The sequence below is a fragment of the Pyrus communis genome, chromosome 11, assembly GCF_041283825.1.
Source record: "Pyrus communis isolate YQ-2024b chromosome 11, ASM4128382v1, whole genome shotgun sequence".
In the NCBI taxonomy this organism is placed as follows: domain Eukaryota; kingdom Viridiplantae; phylum Streptophyta; class Magnoliopsida; order Rosales; family Rosaceae; genus Pyrus; species Pyrus communis.
Window position 1 is genome coordinate 9755219 of NC_142575.1, and position 20718 is coordinate 9775936.

Genomic DNA, 20718 nt, shown 5'->3' on the forward strand with positions numbered 1-20718 from the left:
ATATTGATGAAACGGATTGTGATCGATCAATTGTTACGCACAATCTACATCAAATGAATTGCAAGATAGGATCCAATTGTGGCCTCCTCTAAACTTTTTCACTAAAAATGGTTTATGCCATCAAGGTGTGTCTCTTCTTTTCTGGCTTAAAAGAAAAAGACTTCTATGAAATGAACTCTCTCATGTGGCGTGTGTTGGTTTAATAAACCATTGTTATGTGGGATGAAGTTCCTAATATGCCCCTAAATATAATGGAAAATGGACAATAATAGTGAAAAAGACCAATCATACAACACATTGTTAAGTTTAAGGACTAAAAACTAAACGAAAGTTCAAAAACTAAAACTAAACTAGGGATAAAATATAGCAACCATTGTTATCACTAAGCCATTTATTGATGGAAATGGATTGAGAACAATCAATTGTTCCACACAATCTACATCAAATGAATTGCAGGCTAGGATCAAATTGTGGCCTCCTCTAAACTTTTTCACTAAAAATGGTTTACTCCATCAAGGTGTGTCTCTTCTTTTTTGGCTTAAAAGAAAAAGACTTCTATGAAATGAACTCTCTCATGTGACGTGTGTTGGTTTAATAAATGCATTGTTATGTTGGATGAAATTCCTAATATGCCTCTAAATATACTGGAAAAATGGACGGCAATAGTGAAAAAGACCAATCGTACAACACATTGTTAAGTTTAAGGACTAAAAAACTAAATGAGAGTTCAAAGACTAAAATAAACTAGGGATAAATTTCAGAGACCATTGTTATAATTAAGCCATTTATTGATGGAAACGGATTGAGATCGATTGATTGTTCCAACACAATCTACATCAAATGTATTGCAGGATATGATAAAAAAACAGTGGCCTCCTCTAAATTTTTTCACTGAAAATGGTTTACTCCATCAAGGTGTGTCTCTTCTTTTTTGGCTTAAAAGAAAAAGACTTCTATGAAATGAACTCTCTCATGTGGCGTGTGTTGGTTTAATAAATGCATTGTTATGTTGGATGAAGTTCCTAATATGCCCCTAAATATACTGGAAAAATGGACGGCAATAGTGAAAAAGACCAATCATACAACACATTGTTAAGTTTAAGGACTAAAAAACTAAATGAGAGTTCAAAGACTAAAATAAACTAGGGATAAATTTCAAAGACCATTGTTATAATTAAGCCATTTATTGATGGAAACGGATTGAGATCGATTGATTGTTCCAACACAATCTACATCAAATGTATTGCAGGATATGATAAAAAAAATTTGGCCTCCTCTAAACCTTTTCATTGAAAATGGTTTACTGCATCAAGGTGTGTCTCTTCTTTTTTGGCTTAAAAGAAAAAGACTTCTATGAAACGAACTCTCTCATGTGGCGTGTGTTGGTTTAATAAATGCATTGTTATGTGGGATGAAGTTCCTAATATGCCCCTAAATATAATGGAAAAATGGACGGCAATAGTAAAAAAGACCAATCGTACAACACATTGTTAAATTTAAGGATTAAAAACTAAATAAGAGTTCAAAAACTAAATTAGAAATAAAATTCAGCAACCATGGTTATAATTAAGCCATTTATTGATGGAAACAGATTGAGATCGATAGATTGTTCCACACAATCTACATCAAATGAATTGCAAGATATGATCAAATTGTGGCCTCCTCTAAACTTTTTCACTAAAAATGGTTTACTCCATCAAGGTGTGTCTCTTCTTTTTTGGCTTAAAAGAAAAAGACTTCTACGAAACAAACTCACTCTCAAGTGGCTAAATGCATTGTTATGTTGGATGAAGTTCCTAATATGCCCCTAAATATAATGGAAAAATGGACGGCAATGGTGAAAAAGACCAATATACAATACATTGTTAAGTTTATGGACTAAAAAATTAAATGAGAGTTCAAGACTAAAACTAAACTAGAGATAAATTCAGTGACCACTGTTATAATTAAGCCATTTGTTGATGGAAACGGATTGAGATCGATAGATTGTTCCACACAATCTATATCAATGAATTGCAGGATAGGATCAAATTGCGGCCTCTTCTAAACTTCTTCACTAAATAAGGTTTTCTCCATCAAAGTGTGTCTCTTCTTTTTTGGCTCAAAAGAAGATTTCTATAAAACGGACTCTCATGTGAAGTTTTAGTCTAATCATGCATTGTTAGGTGTAAATTTTTTCCTCCGCATGACTTCCACCGAAATGCTGTAATGACAATCTATCCATACTACGTGAGTCGCTTTCCGACTCAGAACTTCAAGAAAATGACATGTAACGGTCGCTCACCTGCCCCACCTACCATTCCATATTTTTCCAATTTTCTCTCTTCCCCGATGAACCATAAGCCAAGCCACCATTTTTACAGCCCCTACTGCTTCTTCGGAAGCGCGTTTCCCGCAAAAGCACTTTTATATTCCCACTCCTGCCCCTCCTATATATGCACACTCCCAAATAACCCCATCTTTCTTGCCAAATAAATTTTCCCCAATTTGCTCTCCTGCCTTCAGGTTTTTTTTCAAATTCCCTCCTCCCAACCCCTACCCCTTACCCTGGGGAGAATTCAGTTCTCGCGATTGCACCATATCTAGGGTTTCCGTTCCGGAGTCCTCTCTTTCTCAGGTAAATCTTTTCCAATCTCATCCTCCTTGATTCCAAATTTAGGGTTTTTAATCCCAAATTTTGTTTCTTCTTTCTGTTTCGTTGTGGGTTTTCTGAATTCTTTGATTTTCCAAATTGGGTTGATTTCTGATGGAGTGAAAAGTATTGAGATTTAAAAAGTTTGGATTTTCTATCAATCACACCCCTTTTTTCATTTGAAATATAAATGGTAGAATTGGGTTTTTTTATTTGTATTATTTGCTTATTGTAAAGTATATCGATGTCGTTGTTGCTTGATGTGATGATTGTAGTCTGAGAGTTCCACGCAAACCTGTCCTTTTGTAAATTTCTGCTGTCTTTGTTTAATGGGGTGTGCTATATTGTTAATTTTTTATTTTATTGTTAGATTTTTTTTTTTTTTTAATTTTGATGTTAAATTATTGAAATTCTGTGTCTTTGTGTAATTTCGGACAGGGTCAACGTATTTTTGGTTGGGGGAGGTGTGGGTTACAGCCTGCATTGGAGGATATATAAACTGGAGTCATCGCGATGCTGGGTTTGAATCGTGATGGCTTCAATATCGCGAGCTGTTTCTTTCATTTGGCTGAATGGCATCCACTTGAATAGCAGAGTTCAATCGGGCTATTGACGCCCTCTCCTCTCCCTCTGTAAACTCAGGTTTGGATTCACTGCCACAAACCCAAGTTGTTAAATTGTGATTGGTACGGTAGATTTTCACCCATTCAGAATTAGTATTTAGTTTAACATGAAGAAGAATTTGGAATGTACTTATCTGAAATGTTAAATGAAGAACAAGAAATTCTAACAGAATGGCTTGGTTTGGCTGTTGCTTGATATGATTTTGCAGAAACAAATTGATGGTCAAACAAGAACCTTTCTTTCTGACTTTCTGTTTCAGTTCTAATTGAATTTTGTGAAGGCTAATCTGTTAAAGTTACTACATATATGTGTGTGTGTGTGGACGCGTTACATATATATGTCAGTCATGAAATCTATGATTTGTATAATTATTTGATATGTTCTTGTGCAGGCTTCTGGAAAACATTTCGTTTGTTGGTGGGAGCTATAGTAATTACTACAAATATTGAGTTTCTAATGTTCCTTAAGAGTTCCTCTCTTGCTAGAATGATGGGCTGCTGCAGTTGCTTTGGCTTCATCAGAAAACCCAAGCGGAAACCAATGCCTAATTATGGATTTAATAATCACTGTTCCCAGGAGCTTTTGTTGGATGATGATATAGACAATGATGATGATGGTTCATATAATGGTGAGGTTACAAGAACTACTCACGCTGATGAAAGTGAGCCACAATGCTACGGTAATCGTTCTGAGGAGATTCTACACATCAGAGAACTGAATGGAATGATTTGTAGACCAAGCCCTGTGAAGGAAACCTGCAAAGTTGTTCGCACAGAGGTAAATATTTTATGTTCTTTTGGGGTACAAGGTACCATAGGTTTAGGTTCAAATTCACTTCTCATACCAGTTATACATTTTTGCATGCAATTTCAGGATGAAAATGGGAATAAGATGGTCAATGAGTATGTTCGTGAGTGTAAGATTGGTGCAGGAAGCTATGGAAAAGTGGTAATTTTTGTCACTGATAGTGGTTTTTCTCCCTACTGCTTACTGGAAATGTTTCTTCACTCCTTTTGTGTTGACATGTGCAACAGGTTCTGTATCGAAGCCTTGTAGATGGACAGCATTATGCAATTAAGGTAGTTTTTCTTTGTCTTAAATTTCTGGCTTCAGCATTTTGGATGAAAGAGATCACTCTAGTCATGAAAAGTGCTTTTCCTGCTCCTAGGAAATTTCTGTGCAGTAGATGAAAAACAGTTTTGATTGATGATAACTTTGTAAAACTAATTTGCTTAGATAAAGGCTAAGATAGTATTTAGTATTTTCTTGGTATGTTCAAGGTAGAGATTTGGTTGTGTTAATATATGATATGAGCTATTTATTTATTTCTTATAAAGGTTAAATGAGTCGAATTTTTGCAGGCCTTTCATAAATCTCATTTATTAAAGCTTCGAGTTGCACCTTCAGAGACAGCTATGACAGATGTTCTTCGTGAGGTATGCCTTTTATGTCTTCTTGTGTGAGTACATTTCTAGGTTCATAATGGGAACTCTTAAACAGTTGCCTTGTAGATTATGACTATTATATTTTCTAGATTCTTTTATTTCTTCTTGTTCAGGTGTCATATAAGTTTATTTGTGTGCATATCTTGGGTCTGTAATTTATATTTATGTTGTTCTAGTTGGCCAACAATGCTGCATATTCTACTCTACTAGAGCCTAACATTTGTTATACTTTCGGGTTTGATTGTTTTGCTTTTATATTAATGAAAGATAACCTAGGGATTCAATTTTCATTCACTCTATTGATGAATGCTCACTAATACTGTATTCCTTTACCATACAGGTTCATATTATGAAAATGTTGCACCATCCTAACATAGTTAATCTCATTGAGGTGATTGACGACCCAGAAATAGATCATTTCTACATGGGTACTAACTGCCTCTCTCTCTCTCTCTCTCTCTCTCTCTCTCTCTCTCTCTCTCTCTCTCTCTCTCTCAATAAACTTATTTGTTTGATCCTGCGATGATGTATGCTGTTCCAAACTTATCTCAAAAAGAAAAATGATTTTAGAATGTGGTCCCTTACAAGATTTTTCTGGAAACTCTGGTGGTTTTTAATTTTTATACGTCTGAGTCGCTACAGAAATTCACCATACAAGTACGAAAAAATCAACAAAAATATGACCCAGTTGCCAAAATTAAAGGACACCATTGTCATGTCTTAATTTTTCTCATCAACATTATTATTGTTATTTCGAAGATTGAAGTATCAATATTTTTACAAAGTTTGTATTTTTGGACAACATACATGGAGATGTATTGAATAAGACACATGGTAAGTAAAAAATTATCTGGAAAAAGAAAGTGAATATCTTGTGTTTGTGAGATTATCCTAATGCAATATAGTTCACTTTTTCACATTAGGATTACTTTCATGATCACATAACAGATATGTTATTCCTCATATTTTGAAAAATTACAAATTTTACGGCAAAATAAAATAAAATGAAAGGTCAAAAGGTCATAATATGTTAAATTTTGAGAAGAAAACAAGATAAAGAAACGGTGTGATATTAGTGTTAATTAGGTGAAAGGATTGGTTAGTGTTTTAATTGTTAGACAATGACAATGGTTTTCTTGGTAATTTTCCAAGTTGATACAATCAGCCCATATAAATAAGCATGTGCATCACTGAAGGTGACATTAAACCTTACAAACTCTATTAGACAACGGACATAACTAAAAAGGAAAAGAAATCATATTTCCATCGGAAAAAAATGGCGAGGGGACTTTAGACTAATTAATAATCACTATGCTTTAGTGTTAAATGTTACCAATACCATTTGTTTAGGCCCATGCTTAACTGCAAGTTGTTCTTTTTCTTTTTCATATTCTGTTATCAGTTCTTGAATATGTTGAAGGCAAATGGGTTTGTGAGGGCTCTGGTCCACCAGGTGGCATAGAAGAACATACTGCAAGGAAGTACTTGCGGGATATAGTTTCAGGGCTAATGTACCTCCACGCTCATGTATGATCTTTAAAATTCAGTTCCATATATATGCTTGGCCGAGCCCTTCTCTATTTTCTGCTTTTGATGGGGATACATATTGTAAGGGAAATAAGTTAAATCCTTGTTTATCCATTTGGCCATATTTCTGGTGGTTAACACGTGGAGGATTTTATTTAATTTTCATGTGAATAATAAAACCATCTTAATATAGCAGGCACAGAATTCAACCCTTTTTAGTGTCAACGTATGTGCGCTTACTAGCTTGCATTGGTTATAGAAACAGCTGAAGCCAAATAGAAAGAACATTACAACTCTTTTTTCACACACACGTACGCTATAATTGGGGATGTTAGTTGAGTTCTCTGAGTCACAGAACATTGCTTTTTCTACTCTTTAACATTAGGGTACTTGTGTTTTCTTTATCGTGTTTGGGGTAATCCCTCTTAGGTAGATCTTGTGCATTATCCTATTTGATTGTTAAAACTGTTAGTTGAGTTCTCTGAGTCACAGAACATTGCTTTTTGCTCTTTACATTAGGGTACTTGTTTTTGTATATTGTATTTGGGGTAGTCCCTCTTAGGTAGTTCTTGTGCATTGTCCTATTTGATTGTTAAAACTGTTGAATATTTATTTTATAACTATGATTGATGTTCCATTGTGTGCGAATGCATGACAACAATTTAGATTATCCCAGAAAAACAGGACTACGCGTACAGCACTGTAGTTTTTTTCCACCACATATGATATGTATCTCACTTTAATGCACATTGGTTTTCCATTTTTACTGTTGTGATTTTCTTGTGGTTCCTTTGACAACAGAATATAGTGCATGGCGATATCAAACCTGATAATCTGTTGGTTAGTCGCGATGGTACGGTGAAGATAGGGGATTTTAGTGTCAGTCAGGTTTTTGAGGTAATGGAACTTCTGAATGTTGTACAGTTTAGACACTCTAAGATTTTTCTTTATTTCAATTCTGCTGAAGGAGACCATAAGAGCTATTTTGCTGTATAATTGTCATTGACTTGAGTTTATTGTTGTTGTGGATGTATTGCTACCTTGTAATCCTATGTTTGCGTGGGGGACTTTCAAAGTCTAGGAAATTTTAAGTCAATTGGTAAAAATGCAATATAAGAAGATTACCAATGAACTACTTCAGCACTACAAAACTATGCACTAAACAAAGGACTTTCATAATGACACCTTTGAAGGTACTTAGCCTAAGGAATTTAGCCCAAGTTCCATGGAACTTTGAAGTCCCTTATCCAAACATAGGGTTAGAGCAATAAATTACTTTTCTGATTTTATCTGTTTAGTTCTTTTTTTTTACTTTTGTTTAAGCCATGTTATTTGGAGTAATAATAGTTCACAGTTACAATTAAGTGTTGTATTGGCTTCATGCAGGATGATCATGACGAGCTGCGGCGATCTCCAGGAACTCCTGTTTTTACTGCACCTGAATGTTGTTTAGGTTAGATTTTATTGCTATAAGAGGTCAAATTTTCTTTGCAAGATATAAAAATGTGCAAGTAGGTCTTCCAGTGGCCTTTTTGGGCCTAAGGGCACATCCTCCTCCTCAAGAGAACTGGTGGAAGCTCCTGGATTCAATCTATCTAGCGTGAGCGTGCGGTTAATTAAAAAAACAAGTAAATATCCATCTGCAGTGAATAAAGAAAAATGGCATATAAAAAGTACCCATCTGCTTCGAGTGCGAGTTCTCGGTTGACCTGATTTGACGTATAGCTTGATCAGTGCCTATTAGATTTAAATGTGGACTTGAATAGGTATCTGCAAATTGCAATTGAGTTCAGATCCATAAAAACAAAACAAAAAAGTCTAAATTTGATATGATTCTCAGTTTATATTGCATACACACATCTAATTTTTATTCCTTAGGGGATATCCTAGTGGTTAATGTTCTAACTTCCTCAAGTAAGACTTGAGTCCAAACCTTGTTCAGTGTTATTTCATAAGAAAATAATATTATATAAATTTTTTATTTTGTGGTCTTAGAAGGCTAATTAATCATATAAAGTCATACGAGTATGCCTATGCTATTATTGATTTTTCAAATATACTGAAGTCATTTGGCCATGAATTTTTCCATTATCTCGAGTCTAAGTTTAAGAAGATTTCCAGGTTTTGATCTGATATCCAACTGCTAAAGTTAAAAGAATGATGATAGAAAGTCTTATAGTTTAGTAACTCAGGAAGATTAGTACCTTACAATTATTTTCTGATCAACAGGGCTAACCTATCGCGGTAGAGCTGCTGACACATGGGCAGTAGGGGTTACTTTGTACTGTATGGTATTGGGACAATACCCATTCCTTGGAGACACACTTCAGGATACATATGACAAGGTATGAAGACACCAGTATTCCTATGCAAAACCTAAGTATGTCATAAGTTTTTAGCCGGTGTTTATGGTGTTCCCTATAACTTATCTGAATGGAACTTTCTCCTTGCAGATTGTTAATAACCCTTTAGTACTTCCAGATGATATGACCCCACCGTTAAAAGATTTACTTGAAGGTCTTCTTTGCAAAGGTTGGTGACAAGCAATATTTTGATTTACGGTTGGTGCTTTTCAGTTTTTCTGCAACTCTGTCATCCTTATTCCTCCACATCTTCCCCCCCGTTTGTATCTTATGTAGACCCAAACATGAGGTTGACACTGGAGGCTGTCGCAGAGCATACTTGGGTTATTGGAGATGATGGGCCGATACCTCAGTATTCATGTTGGTGCAAGGGTAAGAGTTTGCGAGAGGAATCTAATGGGATGAAAGATGAGTGTAGCATAACCAATACTGACTAGAGTGTTTAGGTTGGATTTGTTTATTGTACAGTAGAAAACTTAGGTTTTGCTCCTTTTATTTTCTCTCCTTGTGCTTGCTCTATGATCTGCAACTGCAAGGGAGGTAAATCGTGACAAAAACAAGTCTCAAAGAAACTATCTGCAACTGCAAGGGAGGTAAATCGTGACAAAACCAAGTCTCAAAGAAACTTTTCTGGAAGCCTGGAACACGCCTTGCCTTGACCGAAAAAGGAGGCAAGATGTTTCGGCTTTCCAATTTTGGTTTTCCAGTTGCAAAAATTGTTCCGGTATTGTCATGACTTTACTCTGGATTTTCGGAATTGTCATGACTTTCGTGAGAAAATGGTGTTGTAAGTTATACTGCATCCGGCCCTTGGAAACTTATCGTTTTTGGAGTACCTAAATGAGAAACAGAACCTTTTTCTCTGTTGTGTATTTTGTGTTGCTTCTTTTCCTCTGGTTCACTTGGTTTTATAGAACAACTCATCCTGTCTGAATAGTGGACCATTCCTATCTCTGCATAAGCTCATCTAGAATCTCACAAGTCAAATGAATGGCCACTTTGGAATCTATTTTAGGAAGTACTTCTGCTTAAAAGTGCTTTTCTTTGTATCGGCTAGTGCCTGAAGCAAAGCTAATTTTTGTTACACAAACAATCTGGTTGCCGTAGACACTACAACCAATGTGCAGGAAGCGCTTTCTTTAGAAAAGTGCTTGGGAAGTGCTTTGTAATTTAAAAGTATTTGAAGTTTGGAACTGCCATTGGAAAAGTATTGCTACACTTGCCACATTTGTACAACCTACTTGATAGAAATACGGCCTGCAACACGTGGTATGTAGCACGCAACAAATCGTCGCACAAGGAAAACTCGAATTTTATAGCCACCATTGTCCTTCTAGACGGACAAAATTATGACTTCTTGTTGATGCACAGAAATTAGGAGGTAAGACGTCTGGTGGCAGCTGCAGTTTGTCCAACATGGCGTTGCATAAGTAGAGGGCAAAATCAAAGATTTTCTACTTGTGTGAGGGGGGAAATAATCGGAGCACATCTTCCATTCGTTTTTGTCATCCGCCATGTCGAAGTAAAACATTTTAGAATATAAAGACGAGACAAAGATTGCATGGTCGAATGCAATAAGACTGCCACACTCTTCTGGGCCTGGATAGTACGGCTTCAAAACTGGAGGTTCCGGCGGATCTAACCAGACCAGCGTCCTATTTCTGCCGAGAATACCTCAAAAGAGGGGGCGAAGTGGACACCAGCAAGGATAATGGGACGATAAGAAAGAGCGAAAGGGCTGGAACTTCCCTTGTATTAAGGTTGGCTCCATTTGCGTGCCCAACTTACGCGTATCAATATACCAGACATCTTTGCATGGATGATATCTCATTTGGCCTTTTACGGGGTCGTATCTGCTTCTCACACCGCCGGCGATAACAATGCGGTTGCCATAAGCACCGCAACCCATGTGGACCGGAAGATCGGTGCCATGAACACACCATGCTACGCGTAAACTTCCTTTGCAGGGCGATGAAGATAACAATTCGCTCAAATCGAAAGAACGAACGGCAAAAACAACTGTGCCATCAATTTTGTACTCGGCAAAACATAAAAACAAGACTCTCTCCCATAACTTCTTCTCAGGATTGCACGGGCTTCACATCCCTCTCGCCAAGGTATGATCCTACGATCCGTATCGCAGGAAAGAAATCCTAAACTAAATAGAAAGAAGAAAAAAAAATGTAATTAATCGTAATCCCAATAATCTCAAAACTTTATGTAATTCATGAACTCTTGACTAATTTATCACAATGCAATAATGATCTCGCATCAATAGTTTAGGGTCATTAGCTATAGTTTGGATGAGATATGGTGTAATTGTGACACTTTACTATTGTGGTTTAATTAAATGTTCGGTAGAAAAATATTGTGGTTTAATTAACCACTTATATAATTCATAGCGAAACAACAAAGTGGACTCTCTGTCCACAAATGACCATAGGTCAACGTTCCCGTTAACTTATGGTGATTCCTGAAAACAGCTGTTTCCCATTCATCATCAAAACCAAAGGCACACCTACCACCTTACCCTACTTTGTTAGGGAAGTACAACCTTGTGGGTCAATGAAAATGATTGTCAATGTATCTCACACTCTCTTTTTAATTTTCGGTCATCGAATTGAATGAATTAAAGAAGATCAATAACAAAAAATTAATAAAATTGTGTGGACGTAAGAATCAATATGTAAATATCACTTTCCTTCATGTATACAAAGAAGGAATAGAATTTTCTCTCATTAAAATATTTTAAGAAGATAATATAAGGTAGTTGATTTTGATTAAACAACTTGTAACTAAATACTATGTTCAATATTTTCATCAAAACAAAAAGAATTTGTTTCTCCACTACAAACTGATTAGATTAGTGTGTAGTGTAGAAACAATTTCTTGCTTTTTCTGTACATATATATTTGCATTGTATGTTTGTTTCTTGTTTTTGTTGTATTTTTTGTATGCATTTTGAGGAAAGGCTCATAAATGAAATTCACTCATGCTATCGGTTTTTATTATTTGTTGTATTAAGAGTGTTCTTTAACAAGTGATGTGGCCTAGAGTTATAGCCCACCGGAGAAACAAAATTTCAGGATTGGATTTGGTTTCCAACTGCTAAACTTGAAAGAAAGATGATTGAACCTTCATTGCTTGGGCAGTGAGCAATGTTAGTAGATCAAATTTTTAAACCAAATAATGTGACTGTTGATGATTGAATTGTTACTTAAGTTTTGATTAACGTGATTAATTCTTATTGCCGACACATCATTTGGTTTACAAATTTGATCTACCTAGCATTACTCTTGGGCAGTAGAGGTTACCATGTTGAGTGGCATTTGAATTTGTTCCCTTTATATCCTCACCCTAATCAGGAATTTAACAAGTCAAATGAAGGTCGTATTGGGAATGCTCTTCTAAGATGTGGTTCTGCTTAGAAGTGCTTTTATAGGAATCGATTTTGCTAGGACGCACCACTTTTCCTTCTTACTTGAGGAAGGAGCAAAGCCAACACACAAAAATGGGCTGGCCCGTCAAAAGCTCGGGGCTAATTTCCTTCTGGGGTAAAACAACGCATAGAAAAGGGTTCGGCTATCAAAAGATCGGTTTCTTCGCAATCAAAGTAAAAACATTTCTATTTTTATATTGTAAGAAGCATTTTTACTTGTCTGAAAACGCTTTTAGTTTTTCTAAAAACAACATCAAACGTGCTAAAAGACTATTATACTTTACTACCAAGGATTATTCAGATGTATGTGCAAAACTATTTCCAAATTTCAACAAAATACAACAATAAAGAACCACATGATTCATGCTCTCCACCAACTATTTCCTCTTTTTTTTCAACAAAAGACAAACAAAATGAATGCCACTAGCAGCTCTGAAGTTCTTGTTTGATGGTTTAGTTTGCTTTTTTGACTTAGCAGGCTAATTAATTATTGAAATATTAAGCCAACATATTCTCCACGTCTCTCTAACTCTACCTCCCTTTTATGTCAAATTATTCCACACGCCTCATTTTCTGAGTCTCTTTTTCTTCCTTTGGAAAACGGAAAGCATGAAAGCAAAGCACAACCGACAACACGTGGAGTTGGTTACAAATATAATTGATGATAAAATATGAATGGCTCATGCATGATGACAAAACTAATAGCCTAAATTTGATGAGAGAAGAGCAATTTGCATGATGCGGGTACAAATACATCGTTAATAATATCTTATGTTTATTAACATGAACACATAAGAAAAAAATTCTTATATTATTAAAACAGAATGGTACCGTGATTGTAACTTTGCTCCTCAGCCTAAGGGTATTAGCAGCAGTTTCCAGTTGTTGTTCCCCTCAAAGCCAATTCGCTTTCGTTTTGACAAAGTGTGTGCTACCTTATTCTTTTTGAGCTTTGAGCTTGGCTCCTCGCAAGAGAGATTGGACCAAAAAAAATCATATTTTGACTATTAACATTCTTCAATGTACTCGTGCAATACAAGTCATTCTCTATAATTAAAGAGATAAAGACAACAAGATTTTAGAGGTTGCATGCCTGTCATTTAATTTGACTCCTTATTTGATAAGAAGTTTTGTTTGTTTTCATTTTTATTCAAACCACCAGGAATCATTCAAAGTCGCATGCTAAGGATGTAGGCTGTAGTAGTGGTGGGATTTTAAAACAAAAATCTTTGCACAACAAAAGAATTAAAAAAAAACTGATAGAAAAAGTTTGAAAACTTTGAGTTTTAACGATAAGGATAAAATAAAGGATAAAGTGAACAGTATCATGATTGACTTTTTAATGTAAAAATATAATTTTTTGTTAAAAAGAATATTACTAGGAGTTTTTCGTTAAAGTTCTATAATAAACCCTAAAAGAAATCTGGAACATCATCATGCTGAGTTGCATTTTTGAATTATTAATCTTTTGTTACTAATTTTGCATGGCGTGGCCCGTCAATCAGCCACAATTTCTAAAACAAGAAAGATAAAGCACGACAAAGGAGTTGAAGAAGAAGACAAGGACATATATAATATACATTATTAATTTTTTTATATGAACCATGTGCGAGAGATGTTCAAATTCGAGATCTCGAAAGTAGGCGAATTTGAACACACATGATGTTAGGCATGTATTTTATTTTATTTTTGTCGAACGTACCACAATGATGTAGAACTAGGGATGATTTTCGGTTTCAGAAAAACATGTTTCCCATTCTTTAAAAAAAAAAGGTTTTGAAAATGAAGAATATCATTTTCAATTTCGGAATTGAAATTTCAAAATTTTATAAACTCAAGACGATAATTTAAGAATTGGACTAATTTTGGAATTTCAAAATTATGGGTGTTGCATGGCTTTGATCTATACCAAAATCAAGAGTATCCTATCTTCATGGCTCCCTCTGGTCTCTATATAATATATGTTTTATGGTGCTTATTTTTGTATGTAATATATTAAGAGATTTGTAATTGAGAAAATAGAATCATTTTAACAACGCATGAAGCATCTCCTATAATCAATAATCTATAAGTACATAATTGAGTATATGTAATAGAGTTAGGCAAGTTTTTTGTTTTACGAAGTGATTCAGAATATTCAAATAATTCCAGTTGCTATCTAATTCCTGTCTTTTTTTTTTTTTTCAAATATTTTGAAATTTCGGTTTTGGATTTAAATCAGATAGAATAGTTTGAAACTTTTTCAGCTCATGTGAAATCTCATTCCTGGATTTCACTGTTATAATCTACGTGTTTGTATTATTAAGCTTTTATATTAATTTATTTAAATTTAGATTTTAATTAAACTAGTTACGAAGTTTGAAGTTTGGAAATTAATTATCTAAAATCTGTAGACCTTTCAAGGTCACAATTTATATTTTCGAATAGAGATTAATCTCACGAACACGTAGGCGTAAACTGTTCGTGAAACGGAGTTATAACGAAAGAGTTATTAATGTATAAAGTTAGTCACATTTTTGTAATTTGGTCCTCATTTAGAAGGCTCGAGCAAAGAGATGTGACACGTGTGTGTCTGGGATGAAATGAAAAGAAGAGAAAGGAGGAAGATGGATGGTTGTGATGGAAGGGAAGAAATAAAAAGGAGAGAAGGGATAGGGAAGGGACCGATCAGAAAAGGAAGAAAAGAGGGAAAGGAAGGGGTAGAGAAGGAGGGGAACCCACACCTTCCTTGACCCGGTTCCTCCTCGCCAACCAGACTCAGTTTCTTTGCCCTTCTCCAACGGTTTTTCATCGATTTTTCCAGCAAACCATGTCAACCACCTGGGAAACACTCCATGACCTTCCCTTTACCTATTCCACCCCAAAAATTGATGAAAATGGCTTTGTGAAAACTGCACCGATGGGTGTGGGGGTCCCTTGCCATCGATCGACCAATTTTGAAATGATTCCCTTTGATCACCACCACTTATAGCATCATCTTGAGCCCAAGAACAAAGCCCAAACAACTGTAGGGGCATCAAAGCACCGGAAGTGACGGATCGAAGCAATCCATTCTTAGGGTTTCCGGCAAGTTTGAGTTAAATTGGGGCTTTTCCTGGCCAAATTGGCCTCTGTCATAGGTATGAAACTTGCTCTACTCATTGAGATCTACAATTCTACAAAAATTTGATAATTTTTGGAGTTAGTTGAATTTTCCGGCGAGTCGGAGCGGCCGACCGCAGTGTGTGGCAGTGCGTGGGCCAAGGCACTCCTTGTATTTCCTAGACTAAATTTGATACTCCAATTCCATATGTGAAGTCTGATTGACGAAATCTCATTGTTTGAGCACAGTTTTAATAGAGATTGCCACTTGGACATTATATGAATTGACGATCCAACCGTTGAATCGGCACCAAACTTAAATACGTATTAGTACATAATAATTGAGGATATTAGGAACTAACAAATCAAGAATCTGACGTACGGATCTTCTCAAATTGGATTTCTAAGTTTGTAAAATAAATTGTTGACTGCCACTTAATCCTTGTAATTGGCGGATATCCGACCATCGGATCGTGATGAGATTTTAGTATGTTGTTCCATGAGTATAATGTGGACCTTAGGAAGTCACAGATTCAGAATGTGATGTATGGATCTTCCGGATTAAATTGCTAGGGTATGGACCCCACCGTTGACTGAGAGTTGACTTTTGGTCAACAGGTCTTGAACCATTTGACTTATAAAAACTAGTATTACTAAAGACTCAGTGAGGGTTTATGGGCTTGTCTCAGTGAGTGACTTTAATATATGTGATATGGTTATTACCCTGTTTTCTTATATTAGTATCCTTTGTGGATATGACTTGGATTTATAAATGTGTTTTCTGTTAAAAATGTGATTTTTATAATTGGCCATCGATCTATTTTTATTAAATGTGATTTCATTCATGGATTGGAAATATTTGTGGAAGGGTCATTTGAAGTGCATATTGAAATGTTTGTTAAACCGAGGGCTAGTAGAGGATCCTTACCCTAGTGTCACAAGGTTAGGTAACACCGAGTCTGCACTATGTAACAGTGGTACATGGATGGTCCTGCTTGGTTAATCCCTGATAAGGGACCATACTATTTATGGATCATGCTTGGTTAATCTGCGATAGATGATCCTTATATCTTTGGTATGGCCATACACTACACACATACTTAGGGGTAATCATGCTTGGTTAATCTGCGATAGGTGATCACTGCCTAACAGTTTTGTAGGTGTGACTCTACTTGGTTAATCCGCGATGAGGGGTCATTACCTACTTGGTTATCTTGGTCCTGCTTGGTTAATCCGTGATAGGGGACCATATTTTCTATGGATCGTGTTTGGTTAATCCGTGATAGGCAATCCTTATGGCCATATATACTTAAGGGTGATCATGCTTGGTTAATCCACAATAGATTATCACTGCCTAATAGATGCGTAGGAGTGGCTCTGCTTGGTTAATCCTCTATAGGGGGTCACTGCCTACTTGGTTACTACAGGGGTGGTTCTGCTTGGTTAATTCGATATAAGGGCCACTTCCTGTTTGGTTACGTATGTAGGCTTCGGCTGAACTGCGTCACTCTAGCCCTAGTTTTTAGTGTTTTCGTGAACTATAGTTTTGAGAACTTTGTGTTTTGACTTAGAAAAGTCGTTGGATGTCTTGGTGACTCATTCGGAGATTTCAAAGACTTGATATTGATTTCTTACTAATGATTTATATTCGAGGTTTATAAACGGTGATTGATGGTCTTTCTTTTTATTGATTATCACATACTTTTATTATTGTCACTCACCCGAGCTTTACAGCTTATCCGAGTTCTGATTTGCCCAGTGCACCATTCCCATGATGTAGGCACTGATTATACATGTGATAGATTTGGGTAGATTACAAGAAACTGCTAGATATTTTGGATTCCGTTAAGTAGTCTGAAATCCTTGCTTTTGATCATTTCCTTAAGGTTAGTCTAGAACCCTAGATTTGAGTGAATGAGAATTACCCACAAAAGACCTTGTGAATATTCATTTGATTCACCATGTTTAATTACTTATAATCCAAGTAGGGAATTATGTAGAGTTTCTTGATTAAATTCGTGAAATGACATGTTTTCGCATGGATTGATTAACGTAGTTAAATGCTAAGATCATTCATCTTTGAGTCATGAATTGATTAATTGACAGGATTGTGGAATGACATTGGATATGATTGTTATTATTATGATTATTTTAGTTGATCCATGTGGCTTAAGAATATTACTGTGCTTCGTTGGTTATTTGATATACATGTTGTGGATGGAGGTATCATGTTGAAAATAAAGTGAGTTATGAGATGATTGTTCGAGTGTAGTGAAGGATGAATTACGAATGACTTGATCCCTGTTCAGGGTACGTAGGCAGTCTAACAAGGTGGTTAAATGCAACCATAAAGTATACGAAAAATTACTATGCGATTCGAATCTTTAGTTATGCTTTGTCCATATCCGAGAGGCGGGGTATGTGAGATATACGGGTATTTGGTGACGTCACGTGTCGATCGTGGATGTAGGTCGGGATCAGAACGTGACAGCTCAAATTGATCGGAATTGGATATTCCTATCTAACTTACACTCGTAGTTAAAGAATCTCCAATGGAGTAGGGAAATGGGTAGTCAAACCCATTTTGATAAGCCACGTAAGCATGAAAATAAAATAATAAAATTTTCTTACTTGATTTGCTCAACTCCATTAGGTGTATTTTTAATTACCACACTCAAGCGTTGTTAATGCTTGCATCCCTACTTATCGTCATTGGTTTAGCTTAATTTTTGAGGTTTATGTTTATGTATTATACATATCTCATTACTTGAACTTATCGAATGGTGATAAATAACATAATTAGCAAAAATAATTCATATTCTATTAGAGTGACATGCTTTTTTAATGAGGCAGTTGAGTAGATAATTTGTCATGTCAACAATTATAGTACAATTTTGCCTATTTCATTTGTCTACGCGGAAATTCTTTGAGAACTCTCAAAGATGAAAAGTAAAATCTGGTGTGGAAAAGGGAAATCTAATATGGTGCAGGTACACCAGTAAGTAGTAACCACATGTAGTGGGACCATCTGCATGCGTGGCAAAAGATACGTCGGATCAACGAAAACCACTGGGATTTTCTAACATGTAGGCACAAAATGAGAAGAAGAACCGTTAAGGCATACAATACAGATATACTTTCCGATGGACCCATTCCATGCCCATCACTCGGGCCGGGATCTTCTCCGAATCATCTTTGTGGGGATTCAGAGATCAATTAGTCATGTCTGTTTATCGTACATCGTGCGATTAGTTTTTATTAGGTACTATTTATATTTAATTTTAAATTAAAATTTTAAAATAATTTCTAACCGTACGATATATGATGAACGAACTCGATTGATTGATCATCTATATCCCCACAAAGAGGATCTAGAGGGGATCCTATTTCCCATCACTCCTCCACCCACAAGAATTACATACTAATTCCAAAATATTGATTATACAAAGAAAATTAAAACAAAGAGGATTTTGTGTCATTTTTTAGTATTTATATAGTTTATTTTCTCCCAAAAATAATTATTGTCACTCAAATAATAGGATAACTTCGTCAACTAGTTCTTAGTTACTCGACCAAAGTAAAGGTTAGCTCTCTGAATTATAAATTTTGTTCCATTTTGAACTTCGAATTTTCAATTTCGTCTCTTAAATCTTTTTAGTTCTTATGATAAATTGTGGAATTCATATGCCTCTAAAAGTTGGTTATGTACTTAATACTTAATGGAATTATGAAAAATTGTGACGTATCGTTAGTATAAAATAAGTTTAGCTCAAAACCAAATCGAATGTTCGTTGGGTTAAGTTAAGTGGAACAAGGTCTATAGTTCATGAGTGATTGCTAAAGTTTTCCTTTGAATATTTCTTTTATTTTTTCACATTCACATAACGTTTTTGTATATTAAATTCATCGAATATCTCCAATGAGCTCTTAACTAAAATTTAAGAAGGATTTTAAAAAAAAAAATTCTAGATTTAGAAGCTTTTAGAAATTTTGCAATTCCAGGAGCATGATAGTATGATTGGAGATGAAATTTTCCTACTTCTCCCTATATTTTAGCTAAGAGCTCATTTAGGAGCCCATTAAAATGCTCTTAATAGTTTACTTACATGCTCCGAATTCATCTTTATTTACTAATAATTAGAAGCAATATATGCTTGCTAATAAATTACTCGAGATCATGCGTTTTAACACTTTCATGCAAACATGTAGTTAATATGTTAATAAAATTACATACACCAAGTTTAGGTTATCGGATAAAAATTAAATAGAGTAGCAAGATGCATGTTACTTACTTATATACTAGCGAGTGCCGATTATATACGATGAAATATTCTCTTCTCGCACTGTTTAAACGGAAGTTTTACAAGAGAATGCAAGAGGTAGAAAAGTATCTAGCCCGACCTATTGGCATTTGGAGTGAGTATTGAAAAAAGTTTACAAAAAAAAAAGAAAAGAAACTAATAAGTGGATTTCGTTGGTGACCGACCTATTTACGAACCGAGATAAAAAAGTTATGGTGGCTTTGGCACCATCCAAATTGTACTTTGGATGGAAAAGGCTGCGTCTTTTGACATTTTGATGAGTTTCTTGTACTTGTATGCTTTCCATTGGTTACAGCTGCTCATTGTACTTAATTGGCTTGTGCTAGAGAGAGGAATATTTATTTGAAACATATTTTGTGGATCACATGATGTAACCGTTTGTTATCTTGTCTAATGAGTATTGTGGTTGTGCTGCTACAATGGCTAGATATGGCTTTGGCGTTGAGGGATGTATTATCCAGTCTCATTTACCTACGATGATTTTATGCAGTCTCATTTTCGTGAGGACTTTATGTGATTTCGCTTCTGCGATAACTTTATGTGACCTCACTATTCGGCAGTGACCTTTTGTAGTCAATAATACAAATCTGTTATATCTATCGTTTTGTGACAGATTAGTATGGGTGACTGTAAAGTTTTTGTACATGTGGTAGTTGTTTAGCTGGTTGAGGAAAATGGATCATCTCCGAATCCCTTCCACCAAATACACCCAATCAATCAATCCAGATTCTTGAAATTTGATCAAACGGCTACAAATAAGGGCCTTTTTAAAAATTATAATAATTTTAGCCGTTAAATCAAATTTCAAATGTTCAAATTAAATGATTAGATGAATTTGAAGGAAAGAATCCGAAGAGAATTCCTTGTTGTGGTTGAGGAACGAGTGACCTTTTACCATCATGTTCAAAACCCACTCAACGCCGCCATATTGACTGCTTGCTATAGTTGCCGACTTTGCCATGCGTAATTTGACCAAAGATTGCCATTCAGATTTGACCAACTGCAAGACGGTCGCTTTATCCACATTTGACGATTATCTTGAGGAATGACAGAGAAACGTGTGCCTTGTAACTTTAAGAAAAGTTCATGCGGCTCCTTGCTATGGATTACAAGAATATTATGGTCTTCAAAGTCGTAAAGAATTGGATCATGCTATACAAAAATATAGTTTTGCATTTGATATGATTCATACCACATTTTACTGCAGTGACTAAAAGTAATAATTTTATGTATTTTGATGCAAGTTCGATCTATATTGATCCTTCTCATTCTTAACATTTAACAA

General features: G+C 35.4%; 1 protein-coding gene across 2 annotated transcripts; it reads left to right on the forward strand.

The window, feature by feature from the left end:
* The first annotated feature begins 2149 nt into the window (after positions 1-2149).
* Positions 2150-9460, forward strand: LOC137742568 (serine/threonine-protein kinase GRIK1). 2 transcript variants are annotated; one of them, XM_068482475.2, is made up of 13 exons: positions 2150-2617; positions 3071-3274; positions 3648-4033; positions 4130-4204; positions 4291-4335; positions 4618-4692; positions 5042-5129; positions 6104-6228; positions 7030-7125; positions 7615-7681; positions 8458-8573; positions 8682-8760; positions 8868-9460. In XM_068482475.2, the coding sequence occupies exons 3-13, from the start codon at positions 3713-3715 to the stop codon at positions 9026-9028; spliced, it is 1248 nt and encodes a 415-aa protein (XP_068338576.2). In that variant the 5' UTR covers positions 2150-2617; positions 3071-3274; positions 3648-3712; the 3' UTR covers positions 9029-9460. The 2 variants fall into 2 exon arrangements, with proteins under 2 accessions (XP_068338576.2, XP_088535459.1); XM_088679333.1 differs by lacking the exon at positions 3071-3274 and having other exon boundaries at positions 2369-2617.
* The last annotated feature ends 11258 nt before the right edge of the window (positions 9461-20718 follow it).

What these genes read in the sequence shown, in the direction of transcription:
- LOC137742568 (XM_068482475.2), top strand. Translation starts at nt 3,713, where the DNA reads ATGTTCCTTAAGAGTTCCTCTCTTGCTAGAATGATGGGCTGCTGCAGT. An exon ending in TGACAGATGTTCTTCGTGAG is followed by an intron (nt 4,693 to 5,041) that starts GTATGCCTTTTA and finishes TTTACCATACAG; the next exon opens with GTTCATATTATGAAAATGTT. An exon ending in TAATGTACCTCCACGCTCAT is followed by an intron (nt 6,229 to 7,029) that starts GTATGATCTTTA and finishes CTTTGACAACAG; the next exon opens with AATATAGTGCATGGCGATAT.